The 16295-nt window shown below is 36.5% G+C and overlaps 1 protein-coding gene across 1 annotated transcript in view; it reads right to left on the reverse strand.

Moving 5' to 3' along the window:
• Positions 1-1604: 1604 nt before the first annotated feature.
• The window catches only part of ANTXR2 (ANTXR cell adhesion molecule 2), a 175532-nt gene continuing 160841 nt past the window's right edge, over positions 1605-16295 (reverse strand). The window contains exon 17 of the mRNA XM_004009939.6: positions 1605-5122. Within this exon, the coding sequence (XP_004009988.1) occupies positions 5084-5122 (39 nt within the window). The 3' untranslated portion in view covers positions 1605-5083. The remainder of the gene's footprint in view (positions 5123-16295) is intronic.

Here is a 16295-nt window from a genome sequence, read left to right on the forward strand (position 1 = left end):
CATTTAACTGTAGCATAAATATCTCCTAACAATTTCTGTTTATTTATGCCTTTGAGACACTTGTTAAGACTGTAAAGTCTAAGTGAAACACATGAATACATTTTCCAATATTTTACACAACTTTTGAGAGGTTTCAGCAGATATAAATTTATTATCAGTTGCGTCTTTGACAAACCATAGCTAAAAGAAATTTACTGAGAAATTACTCTATCATAGCTAATTACCAGATTTTGTACTATATATTTCAATGCCTTTTTTAATAATGAAATGGCAGTTTACAGAGCTAATATTACCACATTCTACAAATGAAGCCAGTCATTAAAATATGGTATACATAAATACTAACACATTAAATAAGATGTATATTCTTTAAAATGTCAGAGTTGGAAGGAAATTTAGGTATTTCCAGTTCATCCATTTTCACTTTATGGTTGAGAAGCTAATCTGTTCCATTTCATCAAGCTACTTGTGGCTACATCTAGGTCCAGAACCTCCATCATCTGATTCTTAAGCCAAGACAATTTGTAGTACATTTGGTCTCCCCCGATGGCTCAGCAGTAAAGGATCCACCTGCTAAGAATGAGGATAGGAAATGAGGGTTCGATCTCTGGATCGGAAAGATTTCCTGGATGAGGAAATGGTAAACCTCTCCGGTATTCTTCCCTTGAAAAATCCAATGGACAGAGAAACCTGGAGGGCTAGAGTCAGACATGACTGAGCAACTGAGCATGCATGCACTCAGTCAATTTCCACCTCTCTCCATGTCTCTCTCTCCCTCCCCTGCTTCATGCACACACACACACTTTACCTTAATATAGTTCTTGCAAAGCAATCTGAACAAGCACATTTTAATATAAATTTGCATATTATACTCTGTACTTTCTTATCAGCATTTTCTTTTGGCAGAAGAGCCCCAAAATAAAATGCATAAAAAAAACCCAGCCCAGAGCTTGCTACACACTATGAGAAAGAAGTTTTTCTATCTTTTGTCAAATTGACTGAATTAGATCCTGCTAAGAGTAGAAATATCCCCCAATTGAAGTGTTCTCTGAAACAAGCCACGGAAATTCACTTGGTAAGATATTAATCTAACTCTGAGTCTAGAGTACGTGGCCGCACTCAATCACCTGCAAATAGACAACATGCTCCAGTCTCACCTGCTTGTTTCTTTACTTAAACATCCAAGAGATGAATCAGTTATTCGATGATTCTAGGATAGGTATTTCCTTTCATATTAAAATAAGGTATTTTCTCCCGTGCAATACTAACATTTTTCCAGTAGCAACAGAGAAGTGATAAACTTCCTAAAGTAATGTGATGCTGAACAAAATCTAGTAAAAAATAACCATAAGGCTTTGTGATAGAGGAAGTTATAATATTTACAATAGTTGTAAATGTTACTCATTTATATTTTACCCTCTTAAAATTGAAAAATAATATATGCAAGCAGTTCAATTTAAAAAAAAAAACCACTGTAGACACCTTCTTGGCTACAATACAGGCTGTTTTAATTTTTAAAATAATCTAATAAAATGCCTCTGAGCAGTAAACAATGGTCAATGATATCTAGATAATAAAGTTAAGTTCACAGAGACACCCAGATCTTGCATCCAGTAAGGATTTATTAGAAAAACAAACACTGAATAATTTATGATTTTAAATGGTTAGAATATAATTCAGGAAAAATATAAGCAAGTCATTTCCTTTCTAACAATTTAAAATGTAGAACGTTTAAACCTTATATATTTTTGCCAAAATAGTAATTATCCATAGATGACAGATGCTGCTCCCCACTTAATGGAGGGTCTCAAATTTTACTCTGCATCTCATTGGGAAGGAAATTTAAAAATTTAAAATAGAATTAACTTGGGGAAAGACATCAGTGCTGTAACTCTTAGCACCAAATGTTTCTTCTTGGAGCACCAAATGCTTTAAGGAAAACATTCCAAGTATCAAAGTTTTCAGATAGATAAATATTTATGGATCAAATCCATAAAGAACAGACATTGTTATGAAATATATATAGATGCCTTCAAAACTTTCTTTCCAGGCAGAGTAGACACATAAGTTAGGAGTCATTTCCCACTTAATTGTTTTTGCAACCTTATGCAACACAAATGGATTGTGGATAAAGACTTAAACTGGCTTATTCACAGAAAGTAGATCTTGACTGACATTATGTCCAGAAAATTAAACAGGAACTGTTTCTCAATATAAAACACTATTAAACTTAAAGAAATGGCTTTATTTTAACCTTTTATATTCTTAATTGAAAGGCATAGAGATTTTCAACTTTGTCCTTTTGTGAGAAAACAACACTCCTTAAGCAAATTATTCTCAATTTGCTAGTTAGCAAAATCAGAGAAAATCATTAACCTAGATCTAGTTTGTATCTTCAAGTGCAATAAAATTCCATCTGTCTTTGAACTTTATGAATAATATGTTTTTAGTCTGTATATAGACCACCACCCCATCCTCTTCACTGAAAGTTCTTCATAGTGATATTAGAACCGGAAATCCATTTTCCTTACAATCTACAGAAACCTACTTTGCCACTTAAGGGCAAAGGTCTACTTACATTGCTCAGGTTAAAAAAAAAAAAAAGTGTCATAGAAATGCCATATGATACTAGACAAATTCAAAGGAACTACCAAAGAAGCAGACTTAGCCTCTGCATGTAACCTTGATGCTCTTCAATACCATTTAGGGGTGTGCACTGATCAGAAGGGCTTCCCTGATAGTTCAGTGGTAAAGAATCCACCTGCCAATGCAGGACGCATGGGTTCAATCCCTGGGTCTGGAAGATCCCCTGGAGAAGAAAATGACAACCCACTCCAGTATTCTGGCCTGGGAAATCCTATAGACAGGGGACCCTGATGGACTACAGTCCATGGGGTCCCAAGAGTTGGACATGACTTAGTGACTAAACAACAACTGATCAGAAATGAAATGCCTAATTAAGAAAACAGCATCTGCCCCAGATGCAAATGTAGAACAATGGTCTACAAGAACTCAATGGGGATGTGTGTGGTTTCCAAGTTACACTTGCACACATGGATAATTACTACCAACACTATCATTTGTGAGCATAACAGACATTTTGGAACTGGATACAATTCTGTCCCTGCAACTAGCCAAGACAATTCAATATTCAACCAAACAAAGCTTGAGTGTATGTGGGCTTAAAGAAAATGGTAGCCGAAGCACAGGTAATATTTTATTTATGAATATGGAGACACATGACTTTGGATCCAGCCAGCCAGTGACATAAATAAACTTGAGCAAAAGATTCAAGCTAGAGGATATATATGTATGTCTATATATAAACATTTGTGTGTCTGAGTAAGGCTTCTTGAAACAGTGCCACAAATCTGAACCCCAACCATCAGAATCACTCCCATCCTTTGAAATTTCCATTAAGAGCACAATGTGGGTAATTATACTGGGATGCTCCAAATCGCTGTTTCCATCTTGTGCACTCACATGCCCGCCAAACATGAAATGTTCGCCTTCTCCCTTCCAACATGATGGTTGTTGAACTTATTTTTAGTGTCATTTGATAAGCCTTTGTGCTCGCAGAGAGACATCCCACTGACCCAGCCACTGGTCATTGTCTATACCAGTTCACATCAAAGCAGGCGCGCTTTGTCAGGTTTCCAGTCGAATATCCATTTCGCATCTGAAGTACAGTATCGAAAGTGACTAGATCATTTGAGCTTTTTCTTGCTGCCTCCTCCCTCCCCCACAGTCTTTCTGCTCACGCTAACATAATTTGGCATCGTCGACGTGACACGATGGTGGTTTTTCTAAAAAAAAAATTATAATACAGACATTTTCGATGTTTCGAGGCGGTCGACCCTCCTGATATTTTCATTTATAATTTGATGAGAGGAGGTCTTTTTGTTTTTTCTCAACTGAATCACAACCAAGGTAGAGCGCCCCTCAAAAATCCAAGAAATATGCATACAGTAATAGGTCATTCAATGTCAAAAGGCATAAAAAAGATGAGCAAAATCTTCACAGGCTGCTGCTTGCTGTTGCCTTTAATTATATTAATTAAACTTTGAAATTTTCATGCAAGGAGAGTTGCTGGCTTGTGACGCTGAAGAGCCCTTGGAGACCTGGAGGAAGAAAAAAACCCTGAGCGGAAGCTTTGTGGTTACTGCTTCCTTTAAATTAAAAGCAAAACAAACTCCTAGGTATGCTTACAGATATTAATGCTTTATGCACTACTAAGCCCTCAACATAGCAAGAGGGTTCAATCGACCCATCACAGGGACAAGTTCTCATATCATGAGTCCATTAAACTTCACTCAAGATCTCTGGTTAGAGGCTGTCTTCCTGTGGAATAATGCACTATTAATTTTCTTCTTTTCCCAAGTGCATAATGAAAGGAAGGTGTCTTCAGAAACTAAAGGGCAAAATCTTGCTTGCTACCAATACCTTGAGGCATCCTGTCTACACTTTGTCATGCGTGTGCACTTTTCAGTGTTAGAATGACAAGATTTTCCAGTCAGAAGCTTCCCGGAAGGCACATTGCGGTCGGGGGACTTGGAAGGCTTTCGTGACCTGACATAGCTATAAGGCAATAGACTCCATTATTTGCTGAGCCTGGTGGGAGATTTTGCACTCTGCCTTTGGCTAACAATCTTGCCATGTAAACACACAAGTGCCATGTTTCCATGTAAAACACTCCTTTCTCCATTCAGGATCCACCACGGCCACTTGTTTTTTTCCTCTCTATTTTGACATCATCTTCACACTTTTGTTTTCACTTTTTCCTCTTCTACACATTCAAGCAGACTTTCTTGTATAAACCACAGCATCTCCATTAATGTTCCTCTTTATTTCCAATGTCCTGAATCATGAGTTACCATTGAGTTTCATCAACTCCCATGTAGATGGCAGAACAAGTATTTGAAAATGTTTGGTGCAAGCAAAGCAGAAGGCAGAGAAAACATTTCCTGACTGAGAGGAATAAAGCTGCTCTTCCCAAAACTTCTGAAATGCACTTTTTCCATTTGGTTGGAAAGCGGCGCTGTGAACGTGTGCCATCTTCGTACCTCTTGGCCTTCTTTTCCTTTTACTGAGATGGAACTCGAGAGAAGTTTATGCACCGGCCCTAGGAAAGAAACAAATACTTATTGAAATGCTGAAATAATTATTTAAAAAGCCTGAGAACACCTAGTTTTTCTACTATGATAAAACAAACAATTATCCAAGGTAAGGTCAACATTAAGATGAAAGATGGTCATAATTTTTTTTCCCCCCTGGGTCAAAGCATGATGGTTTATTCAGATCTTTACCATAGCAAGTTCACCTACACAATGGCATGATAGAATTAGAGTGGGGGAAAAAAAAACAACAACTATGAGAAATAGAACTTTGGTATTGTTATTTAAAGAATAGTATTACTATCCTAGCAATAAAAACATCAAAGCTACAAACTCATATTTTCTATGATGAAATAAAAGTATCCCTTTATGCAAGCTGGTGCTTTTAAAGCTGATATAAAATTGGTGCTTCGAAAATGTATACATGTGGCACGTATATAAGAGATGGAGAATAAGAAGTCAGGGAGAAAGGGAGAGATGCCATTTCTTTGTGATTCCATTTTATAATAGGCTTTCACAAGAGACTTATTAGCATTCTTGTCCACTACTCTCAACCATTTCTCACAACTGCATACTACCGTTACATGGTCTCTACACATAGTGACTCTCTTTGCACTCCACATTTCCAAAGAGAGTCTGCATTCCAGTTCCTTAGCACTTCAATAAAGCTTATAGAGAAACGTTGTTTCATATGTAACTATAAATAATCCAAGAATTAGTTGAAACTAAATTTCCAGTTAGTAATAAAAGATCCCCTTCTTCCCCTCCTTGGTGGGACAGTGCCGATGTCTTGTACTGTCTAAATCATATCCAAATTCCTTAGTCCAAAGCTACCACACTGCTTTCTACTTCAGGGTTCAGATCATCATCTTATGGAGATTGTCCTATTTCTCTTAATATCTGCTCTCTAACTTCATATTTTAGACTGTCTTTTCATTTCCCTCTAAATGTGAAAATACATTTATTTCAGGTGTACAACTTTTGTACATGGTATATTGAAAAGGAAACAAGATTTTGGTCTGTTTTCCTCTCAAAAATCACTGTACAACAAGTTGGCAATTTCAGAAATCAATGAAGAAATATCGAAGCAAGATAGTCTACATTTGCTCTTGCCTATGGTTTTTCCAGTGGTCATGTGTGGATGTGAGAGCTGGACTGTGAAGAAGGCTGAGCACCAAAGAATTGGTGCTTTTGAACTATGGTGTTGGGACTCTTGAGAGTCCCTTGGACTGCAAGGAGATCCAACCAATCCATTCTGAAGGAGATCAGCCCTGGGTGTTCTTTGGAAGGAATGATGCTAAAGCTGAAACTCCAGTACTTTGGCCACCTCATGAGAAGAGTTGACTCATTAGAAAAGGGAGGGATTATGGAGAGGAGGAAAAGGGGACGACAGAGGATGAGATGGCTGGATGGCATCACCGACTCGATGGACGTGAGTTTGAGTGAACTCTGGGAGTTGGTGATGTACAGGGAGGCCTGGCGTGCTGCGATTCATGGGGTCGCAAAGAGTCGGACGCGACTGAGCGACTGAATTGAACTGAACTGAAGAGGCAAATATTCATCAAATTACCTGCCTTCTAAATAATTTTGGAGGTAACGTTATTACTACAATTGTCGATTTTATTCCTTACTTTGTGCCTAATGTCTACAGATAATATCTGTGCAAAAGGAAGTGGGAGAAAATCATGGAGAAGACTACTTTAGAATGAGATCAAAATTCCTTGATAATGAAATGATCACAGGTCATGTACTTAGACTGTATTTTTGTATTATCTAGAACCTTCAAACAAGATTTTCAGAATGAATATTAAGGGAAAAGATGCTTTTCTCCAGATTAGCTACATTTGGCATCAAGTGCCAAGAAAAGCATTTTTAAATGTTATTTTCATGCTATATCCCCTTTGAAAAAATTTTTTCCAGGGCGGTAGGAAGGAAAATGACATAATTAATAAATATTTGGGCAAAGCAGGAAATCAGTAATTCTGAGCCATGACAGTATAAATAGTATAAATACATACAATGAGAAATAGATTTTAACTGTGCATATTAAAACAATGATGTATATTAAAAATATTATTTTCTGGCAGTTTTCCAAAACCAAACAAAAGGAAACATATGAGGAATGGCATTCAGAGAGCAGATACAAATTAATGACATCTTTTCTTGTGTATTTATTAGACCAAAAATGTAAACGTTTTCTCTCTTCTATATCATTTTGAAAAAGAAGTTATCATGAATTTCTACTTTTATTTGCATTTCATCACTAGTTAACTAGATTTAGGTATAAAGTTCTTTCTCTGAACATTTCTATTCTACAAATCAGATTAACCTTAGTGATGCTGATTCATTTATTTTAAGCAATTGGAGGGTTTAAACAGAGAAATTCACAGTACACTTGAATTTTCAAAATCATGTTATCATCTAAACTATTCCAGACTAAATTATTTTCTATTTCATTTGGTGTGGTTTAATTAAAGACCTAAAAACTAAAATGAAGAAAGCCCTATTGATTTTCACCCTGAGGTCCTTACTCCAACCTTGGGATTAAGTACTGATCATCAGTCCATTGATTTAAGTACCTCAAAACCCTGGTAAATACCATATGTACCCTGGATTTTATCACACACTTTGATAAAAACAGCCAAATACCTCTTCTTCTAATCATGGACTCAGTGTTTTTCACTTTTATCAAGATCTGATCATGTTTTAATTTATAGGAATTCAGAAGTTGGTAACTTAGAGGAGTTTTGTTCATAAGTTACTTCCTCTGTTTAAGCCTTCCTCAGCTCACCCAGTCATGTGGCTCTTTCCCCGAAATTGCATCTCTATAATGGCCAAACCACATTGCACTATAATTGCTTGCTCCAAAAGAAAAGGTAGTGCTCAAATCTGAGTGCTCCAAAGCTTGAATATTTATCCCAGTTCTGTTATTTATTAACTGTGGGATCATGAGCAACTTATGGTTTCTTCATCAATAAAACAGGAATTAAAAACTGAATGTTTATAAAGACTATTAAATCTGTTAATATATATCTATAAAGCACTCAGAATAGTACCTGGCATTTAAAAAACAGTTACTATCCATCTCCTGTCTATGATGTTATTGCACAATGTCTAACATAGAACAGACATGTAATAAATACTTGCTTAGAAACAATTGGACAGATGGATGGTGTATTAAAAAAAGAATACCTCTACTTAGGGATGAGAAGACCTTGAAAATGGGAAGACAGAAAAAGTAAGAATTTGAGAGAGGAAAAACAAATGGATTACAAAGGAGAAAAATACAACAGTGAAAAGGAGAGAAGATAATATGGAAAAACATAGAGTAGTTCTAAAAAGAAAAGACAGATAAAGATTAATCAAGAAATAAAGAAACTATTGACCAAAGGAAATTTTTATTTAGTATTCCATCAGTTATCTTACTCCCAGGAGATTATTTCATGCTAGCTACTCCCATTCACTTACCAGAATATTCTAAAATCAAGGCAACATACACTGGCTGCAAGTGGCTGTAATTAAGTCTGTGGGCCTTCAGATACTACTCAATACTAAGCTTACAAAACCTGTCAATATCATGCTAATTACATTTAAGGTCAAGAATGTTTGGGCTGCCATTGATATCATGGCAAAGCAAGCACTCTAGGCCAGAACACTGCAGAGCAATTTTTGTTCACAGGAAATGGGATATGACAGGGCTTATAGGTCTGCTATATCCTCATGCTTACAATGCCTATACAATAAAGGTTTGTTATCAAGGTAACAAGGAAAGCAATATAAAATAGCTTGAGCAAATGACTCATCACTGAATGGTTCAGAATGGAAAATATTAGTAGTAGAGAGCGATTCTTTTCCTGAGACTATTTCACTTAGTGTGCACGTGCGTGTTCAGTCTCTCAGTCGTGTGCGACTGTTTGCGACTCTATAGACTGTAGCCTGGCAGGCTCCTCTGTTTGTGGAATTTTCCAGGAAAGAATACTGGAGTGGGTTGCCATTTCTACCTCCAGGGATCTTCCTGACCCAAGGACTGAACATGCATCTCCTGCATTGCGGGCAGATTCTTTACTGGTAAGCCACCAGGGAAGCCCCCCTATTTCACTGTAATTATAAACAATCAAGCTCTGAAAATTTTTTTAAAAGTTAGTTGAACTAACCTAAATATACAGAAATATACATACATAATTTTAATACTTTATTCTCTAAATAGAGGTTAATACTAGTACCAGGTAAAGGACTATAGACTCTCTAAAATAAACCACTAAAAGTGTAATATGCTAAAATAAATGAACGCAAGGTTTCTGCTAGTGAGAGTTAAAACAGATATGGCTTCCTAAGGTGGCTCAGTGGTAAAGAATCCGCCTGCCAATGCAAGAGACGCAAGAGATGAGAGTTTAATCCCTGGGTCAGGAAGATCCTCTGGAGTAGGAAATGGCAACCCACTCCAGTATTCTTGCCTGGAAAATTTCACGGACAGAGGAGCTACAATCCAGGGGGCTGCAGAGTCGGACACAACTGAGCATGCATGCAATATTATATTTACGCTATATTTTACAAAAGAATAAAAGAAGCTTGAATTCAGGTGACACAGTGTTTAGAGAATAATATATAATAACATGTAATATTGTATTATGCATGCATGCTAAGTTGCTTCAGCTGTGCCTGACTTTGAGACGCTACGGACCCTACCAGGCTCCTCTCCAGACAAGAGTACTGGAGTGGGTTGCCATGCCCTGTCCTTCTCCAGGGGATCGTCCTGACCCAGGGATTGAACCTGGGTCTCTTGCATTGCAGGTAGAAAAAAAAAAAACAAAACATTAGTTTTCTCTATATTTCCAAATTTTTATTGAATATTTTAAAAACAATTTTCCTGACTTAAAATCATGCTCTAATCATGCATCTAAATAATGGGTGAAAACAAAGTATACTGTTGTTGTGATGATTTAGGTAACACCATATTATTTATCCAATTAGTCAATCACTACAACCAATCTGAATTTTGTACCATGCTTTGTAAATCACTAGTTCATAAGTTTCAATAGTAACAACATATAGTCAATATGAAACTGAATTAAAATAGTATCCTTAGGACTATATTTGTTCAAAATTGAACTATAAATATATTCTATTCTTTTGCCTTGGGAGTATAGAATTCTTTGGATGCAATGAAATAATTGTTAAATTTATTCATTTTGCATAGATTAGGAACAAAACTACTTAAACATTTTAAAAAATTAAGGTTAGGTAGAACAAATAGAATAACTACTGACTTTAGATTATAGCCAAATACATTTAAAGTACATTAATTGCAAAACTATGATAATTCAAATAATGACTGGCCAGATCATAACTTACCTTCTTAATATGTTAAACAATGAATGAGGCAAATAAACTATAAACAATATTGTTATTGGCATATTTACCAACTTAAGTTGTAGAATATTAGAAAGGCATTTATATATTAATAATTGAAACCACGGTATTATGATCTGGGAATGACATTTTATTTACCTAATAAAAATTATGGCTTAAAATGAATAAAACTGCCTCACTTTGAATGTAAAGCTGTTTTATGCAACTTTATATTGAGCACATTACCTAATTAGTGAGCTTCTGTGGCAAGAGAACTCACGCACTGCTAGTGAAAGCATAAATTGGCAAAAATTATATAGTAAGCCACATGTGTAATAAGTCTTTAAAAGCTTATATTCCTTGACTCAGTAATTTCATGTTGGGAATTCAGCCCAGTAAAGTATCTAGCCAAAGATTTCAAAATGTTTACCATTGTGTTTTTATAATATGAAAAATATAACAGTTATTTTATATTTATTTCTATCAGAGAAAATTAAATTATGATTCATCTATCATACATGTAGCCATTAAAACAGAAAAATGTTTAAATATTTAAAGATGTAGGGAAATAAGTGAAAACATTCCAATTTGTATATATATATATTTATTATTGGGCTTCCCTTGTAGGAAATGGCAACCTACTCCAGTATTCTTGCCTGGAGAATCCCATGGACGGAGGAGCCCGGTGAGCTACAGTCCATGGGGTCGCAAAGAGTCGGATACGACTGAGCGACTTAACTAACTAACTTGTAGCTCAGTTGGTAAAGAATCTGCCTGCAGTGCAGGAGACCCAGGTTTGATTCCTGGGTTGGGAAGATCCCCTGGAGAAGGAAATGGCAACCCATTCTAGTATCCTTGTCTGGAAAATCTCATGGACAAAGGAGCTTGGCGGGCTGTAGTCCATGGGGTTGCAAAGAGTCGGGCATGACTGAGTGACTAACACTTACTTACTTACTAAATTTATTATTATGCAGTGTGTATGTCTTGCGGGCTTCCCTAGTGGTTCAGATGGTAAAGAATCTGCCTGCAGTGCAGGAGACCCAGGTCAGGAAGATCCCCTGAAGAAGGGAACAGCTACCAATTCCAGTATTCTTGCCTGGAGAATTACATGGACAGAAGAGTCTGGAGGGCCCATGTAGTCCACGGGCCACAAAGAGTCAGACACAACTGAGCAACTAACAACGTATATCTAAAGAGTAAAAGACAAGACTAACAGACCACACCAAAGACACTATGAGGAGTGGAATTGCGTGATTTCTTACATTCTATTTTATATCTTTTCTGTATATTTATACATTTGATAGTTAAAAAAAACAGTTTTCAAAGAGTAAATTCAATCAGCAAAAATGTGACCTTTTCTAACGATCTATATTTATGTTTCTAAAAATCAGCCCAGGAACACACTGTCTGCTCTCAGGAATCACCATCATCTACCATCTATGCCAAAGTTCTTCAGCATTCATGTTCCCATAGGTCACCTCATTTACTTGCCTCAAGGTTGTCTTTTACAGTCAATATTCTGATGAACTCATGTGAGTGTAGTTCTACTCAAGAGGGTATGAGTATGGCAGAAGATGATGATTAGTATTTTCATTTTTATGGTATACAATACTAAGAGTTTCCATAAAAGGCCTGTTCAAGCATTTGTCCAGGTCACAATCAGCAATCTAACTTCTTTAAATGTTTGTATGTGCGTGCGTGTTCACACTCATGAGTGTGTACATGTGCACACGTAGCCTACCTCAAACCCTATGCATACGGGACTTGATTACCTTTAAATGAAAATATAAGATAAAACTTTCATACAACATCAAACTTTCCAATAACATGCATAGTATCTAGGGCATATGTAGGCACGTGTGCTCTGTCAAGCAGTTGTGCTCAACTCTTTTGTGACCCTGGGGACTGCAGCTTGCCAGGCTCCTCTGTCTATGGGATTCCCCAGGCAAGAACACCAGAGTGGGTTGCCATCTCCTCCTCCAGGGTCTCTTCCCGACCGAGGGATCAAATCTATATCTCCTGTGTCTCCTGCATTGGCAGGCAGATTCTTTATCACTGAGGCACAAAGAAGCAGGGTGTGTGTGTATGTGTGTGTGTGTGTGTGTGTGTGTGTGTGTGTGTATCTCCACTCAATCAACAACACAGAATATGTATACTTCAGGCACTCATCAATAATAATTTTGGAATCCTTCCTCCCCAGATCTGTGGGCAAAACTATCTTTGAAAGTGAGGTTCTATATGAACTGCTAGCCACTGATTTCTCTAGGTCAGTCTGTTTTCTCACACTGTAGTCTATGATGTCCTGTGGGTTCTGAAAGAGCCACTACAGCTGGAATAGTGCACAAGAATGGAGGAAACAGACACTTACACGCTCTCCTAATTCAAATCAAGAAGCTGTACTCTTATCTATGCTTTCAAATTGCAATTCAGATAAGATTTTGTTTTTGCTTAAACTAAAATTGTAGTTTGATAACTATTATTCAAGCTATTCATACCTATGTAAAACCACATCACCAGTAAACTATCAATATACCTGGACTTGGTGTCTTTACTTCTCTTTAGAAATATAATGCCTTCCTAAATAAATTTATGACAACATTAAAGCATTATACCTACAATATTTGGTCATATCAAGACCCCATATGAACTTTGATCATATATAGAGAATTTCACATTTTGGAAAATTGCTATTGAGGAGGATGATATTAAGGGATCAATTTTTGGAGTTCAGAGCTAGGTTGGAAAAAGCCTGTCATTTCTGGTAAGCTCATGCGTTTCCCTTGTAATGTCAACTGTATAACTCAGCCTTTCTCTTTGCACCTTGACTTCCAAAAGCTCAGACTTACATCATGTTCTAAGGCATTGCTATTCTTAGTGTATATTTTCTGGTATAGCTAAAACTTTGGCCCATGATTATTGCTCTATTTTTATCCTTAAGTTTTATTATACATTTTCCTCAATATTTCTTTTGAAAGAAATTAAGTGGATTAGGTATAAGTAATTGTAAACTAATATATTTCTCTCTTAATTCACAACTTTCTTAATTATGAACACTCCACACTTCTCTAAACCTTTAAAACCCTCCAACAAATATATTACACCTCAACCTCTATCTTACACAAAAGACCAAACCTTGTCTAATTCCCTTCTTTGTTGCCTTTTCTTATTCTAGTATGACTTATTGAAGTACCATGGAGATAGCTGATGTCAATTTAATCTTAACTAATATGAATTTGAAGCTTAAACATGCAAACATGTTGAAACTATACTATTCCATAAAATTCTAAAAGTTCTTTACAAAAATAAATCTCCTAGGTCTAAAGACTAAATGCTTAACTTCCTTTTCTTTGATTGCTAGGAAAAATAAGCGCAATATGATGCGTTATAAACTTTAAACATACTTCTATGCCAATTCATCTCTTAGAGCTCAGGTCTGTGCAGAGGCTTTACTCTGTTACTCAATTTTCCCTCAGTATAACAAGGAACAGAATGTACCACGGATATATTACAAACAGGCATATCACTTAACTCCACTTAGGTGATTTTCAGGAAACCCCAAGAATCTATTAGAGTAAGAAGTTTATTGACATTTCATCATTGGCAATGCCTTCTCTTGGGTCACATAATAAGTAGGAGTAGAAACTTGAGACTTAAAATTAAAATGTCCAGTGTTGTTACTGTTCTTCAGCTAATGAAACCAGGGGATTAAAACTAGACAACAGTAGGAACCAATATATTTACTCTTGGTTAAGTGCATAGACCCCAACTCTGTTGCAATATTTGAAAATTGATTTTGCCAATCCATTGTTACTGTGACCAGAGTAGCATTAACCAGAGCAAGTGCTACAATTTCCCATCTCTTGAACATTAAAATTCTGCTGGCATTAACACCTGCAAGTTCCTTTACTAGCTATCTGCACAGGATATATTTCACTGTTATAACCGTTATAGTATTTGCTCACCTCATAAATATCCATTGACAAGCTGAAGCATACAACTGCACTTTAGTTTAGACTTTTCAAACACAGATAGCTGATTTATTTATATCTGTACTTCAAAAAAGACTTTACTAAACCTTCATGCTTTGTGCAACAGGGAACAGTGACTCAAATTTAAAATTGTGTACAAAGCAGAGATACACAAGGAAACAGACCCAAGACAACTGAAGAGGTCTAGGAAATCACAAATGTCAGGAAAGAATGTTGACTTGAGAACATAATAGGCTCTTTGAGTCAAAATTTCCTGTAGCAACAGGAGGTACAGAGTAAGGAAGGGGCACCTAGTATTCTCTCTCTCTCTCTGTCGAAATGTCAGAACTTCCTGAGAGGTTTATTTCATTTTTTTAGTAAAAGAGCAAGTTAGTGAAGCTTACATATCTAATACTAATAGTTATAATAAGACTATATTCAACTATCAGGTATATATATATATATATATATATACACACACACACACTCACTATATATGTATATAAAAACATGTACATATATATGCTATAGACACACATACTGAGAAAAATATATATACACATAGTTAAGTGTTAATTGCTCAGTTGTGTCTGACTCTTTGTGACCCCATGGAGTATAGCCTGTTAGGCTCCTCTGTCCAAGGGATTCATTCTCCAGGCAGGAATACTGGAGTGGGTTGCCATTTCCTTCTCCAATATATACACAAATGTATATGTATAAAATGGATACATAATTATATATGTAAATATATTATTTATATATTGTGATATATATTATATATAAGAATCTGTGTTATCCTCTTTAAAATCTGTGTTATCCTGCTTTTAAAAAAAAACTGAAATATACTGAGCCAAAATATAAGTTCCATATACTTTTGTTCTAACAGAAGCCCAACCTATACCACACGTTCCATTTACAGTGGAAACAACAAACCATATAGAGATTCAGTTAATGTCATGAAGGGAAGTATTAAGTTTGCCTGATGAATTCACCTTTCAGGTTTTTTCTCTTCATTCTGTTATGGCACCTGCAAACTTTTAGTGACTCTACATGTACTGGTAACATTTAATTTGCAAATATCTCTGTCTCTTTATTTTTCTGAGATTCAGGCATATAGCTGACAGTTAATGAAACAACTAATTCGTACCTCATAACAGTAAGACACGAAGCTAAAGTAGCCTTCACTAAATGCAAGGCAGACCCCTACCAAAAGCTGGGGACATAGCAGGAAACCTGAGAGAGACCCCTACACAGTACATAACATTTTCCTTGAAGGCAAAGCAATCAAGTGAAAGCTAGGGAGAAAAACAGGAGGGGAGTGAAATAATTACCTTTTCAAAGACACACAGGGCCTTCCCTAAGAAAAAGGAAGCAGCCCTTGAAGGTTTGGGGAATGGGAAGAGGAAGGAGAAAAACAGCCCTGAGGGACTCAGGACATTCTTGATCCACATGGCAATAACCTGTTGAAACCTGGAAGAGAAGAACTGAGAAAGATCCCTCCAAAATTCATGGGGCCTTCTGACAGTGTAGGGAATATGGCCAATCAAAGGATGTAGGGCAAGGAATCAACATGGAAATGGGTCTTTCAGTACAGAAAGTGATAATTGGTGGGGATAGGGGAGGTGTGGTCCTGGACACTGGAGAGCAAAGAGAACTCTCCAACAACAAGGAAGCTCACAGGTGGGTGGTAAAGGAGAGAGACAGAGATAGATATGAGATTGGGGTGGGGTGGGGTGGAAGGAGAGCTCTACTAAAGGAAAATCCTTGATCCTGCCCTCAAATGTCTGGAAGCCAGTAGTACACTAAATCTAAGATGGCAACAAACTGAGACCAGCTCAACCTTAAATCAGCAACATGACAGAGA

Source organism: Ovis aries, chromosome 6, assembly GCF_016772045.2.
Source record: "Ovis aries strain OAR_USU_Benz2616 breed Rambouillet chromosome 6, ARS-UI_Ramb_v3.0, whole genome shotgun sequence".
Classification (NCBI taxonomy): domain Eukaryota; kingdom Metazoa; phylum Chordata; class Mammalia; order Artiodactyla; family Bovidae; genus Ovis; species Ovis aries.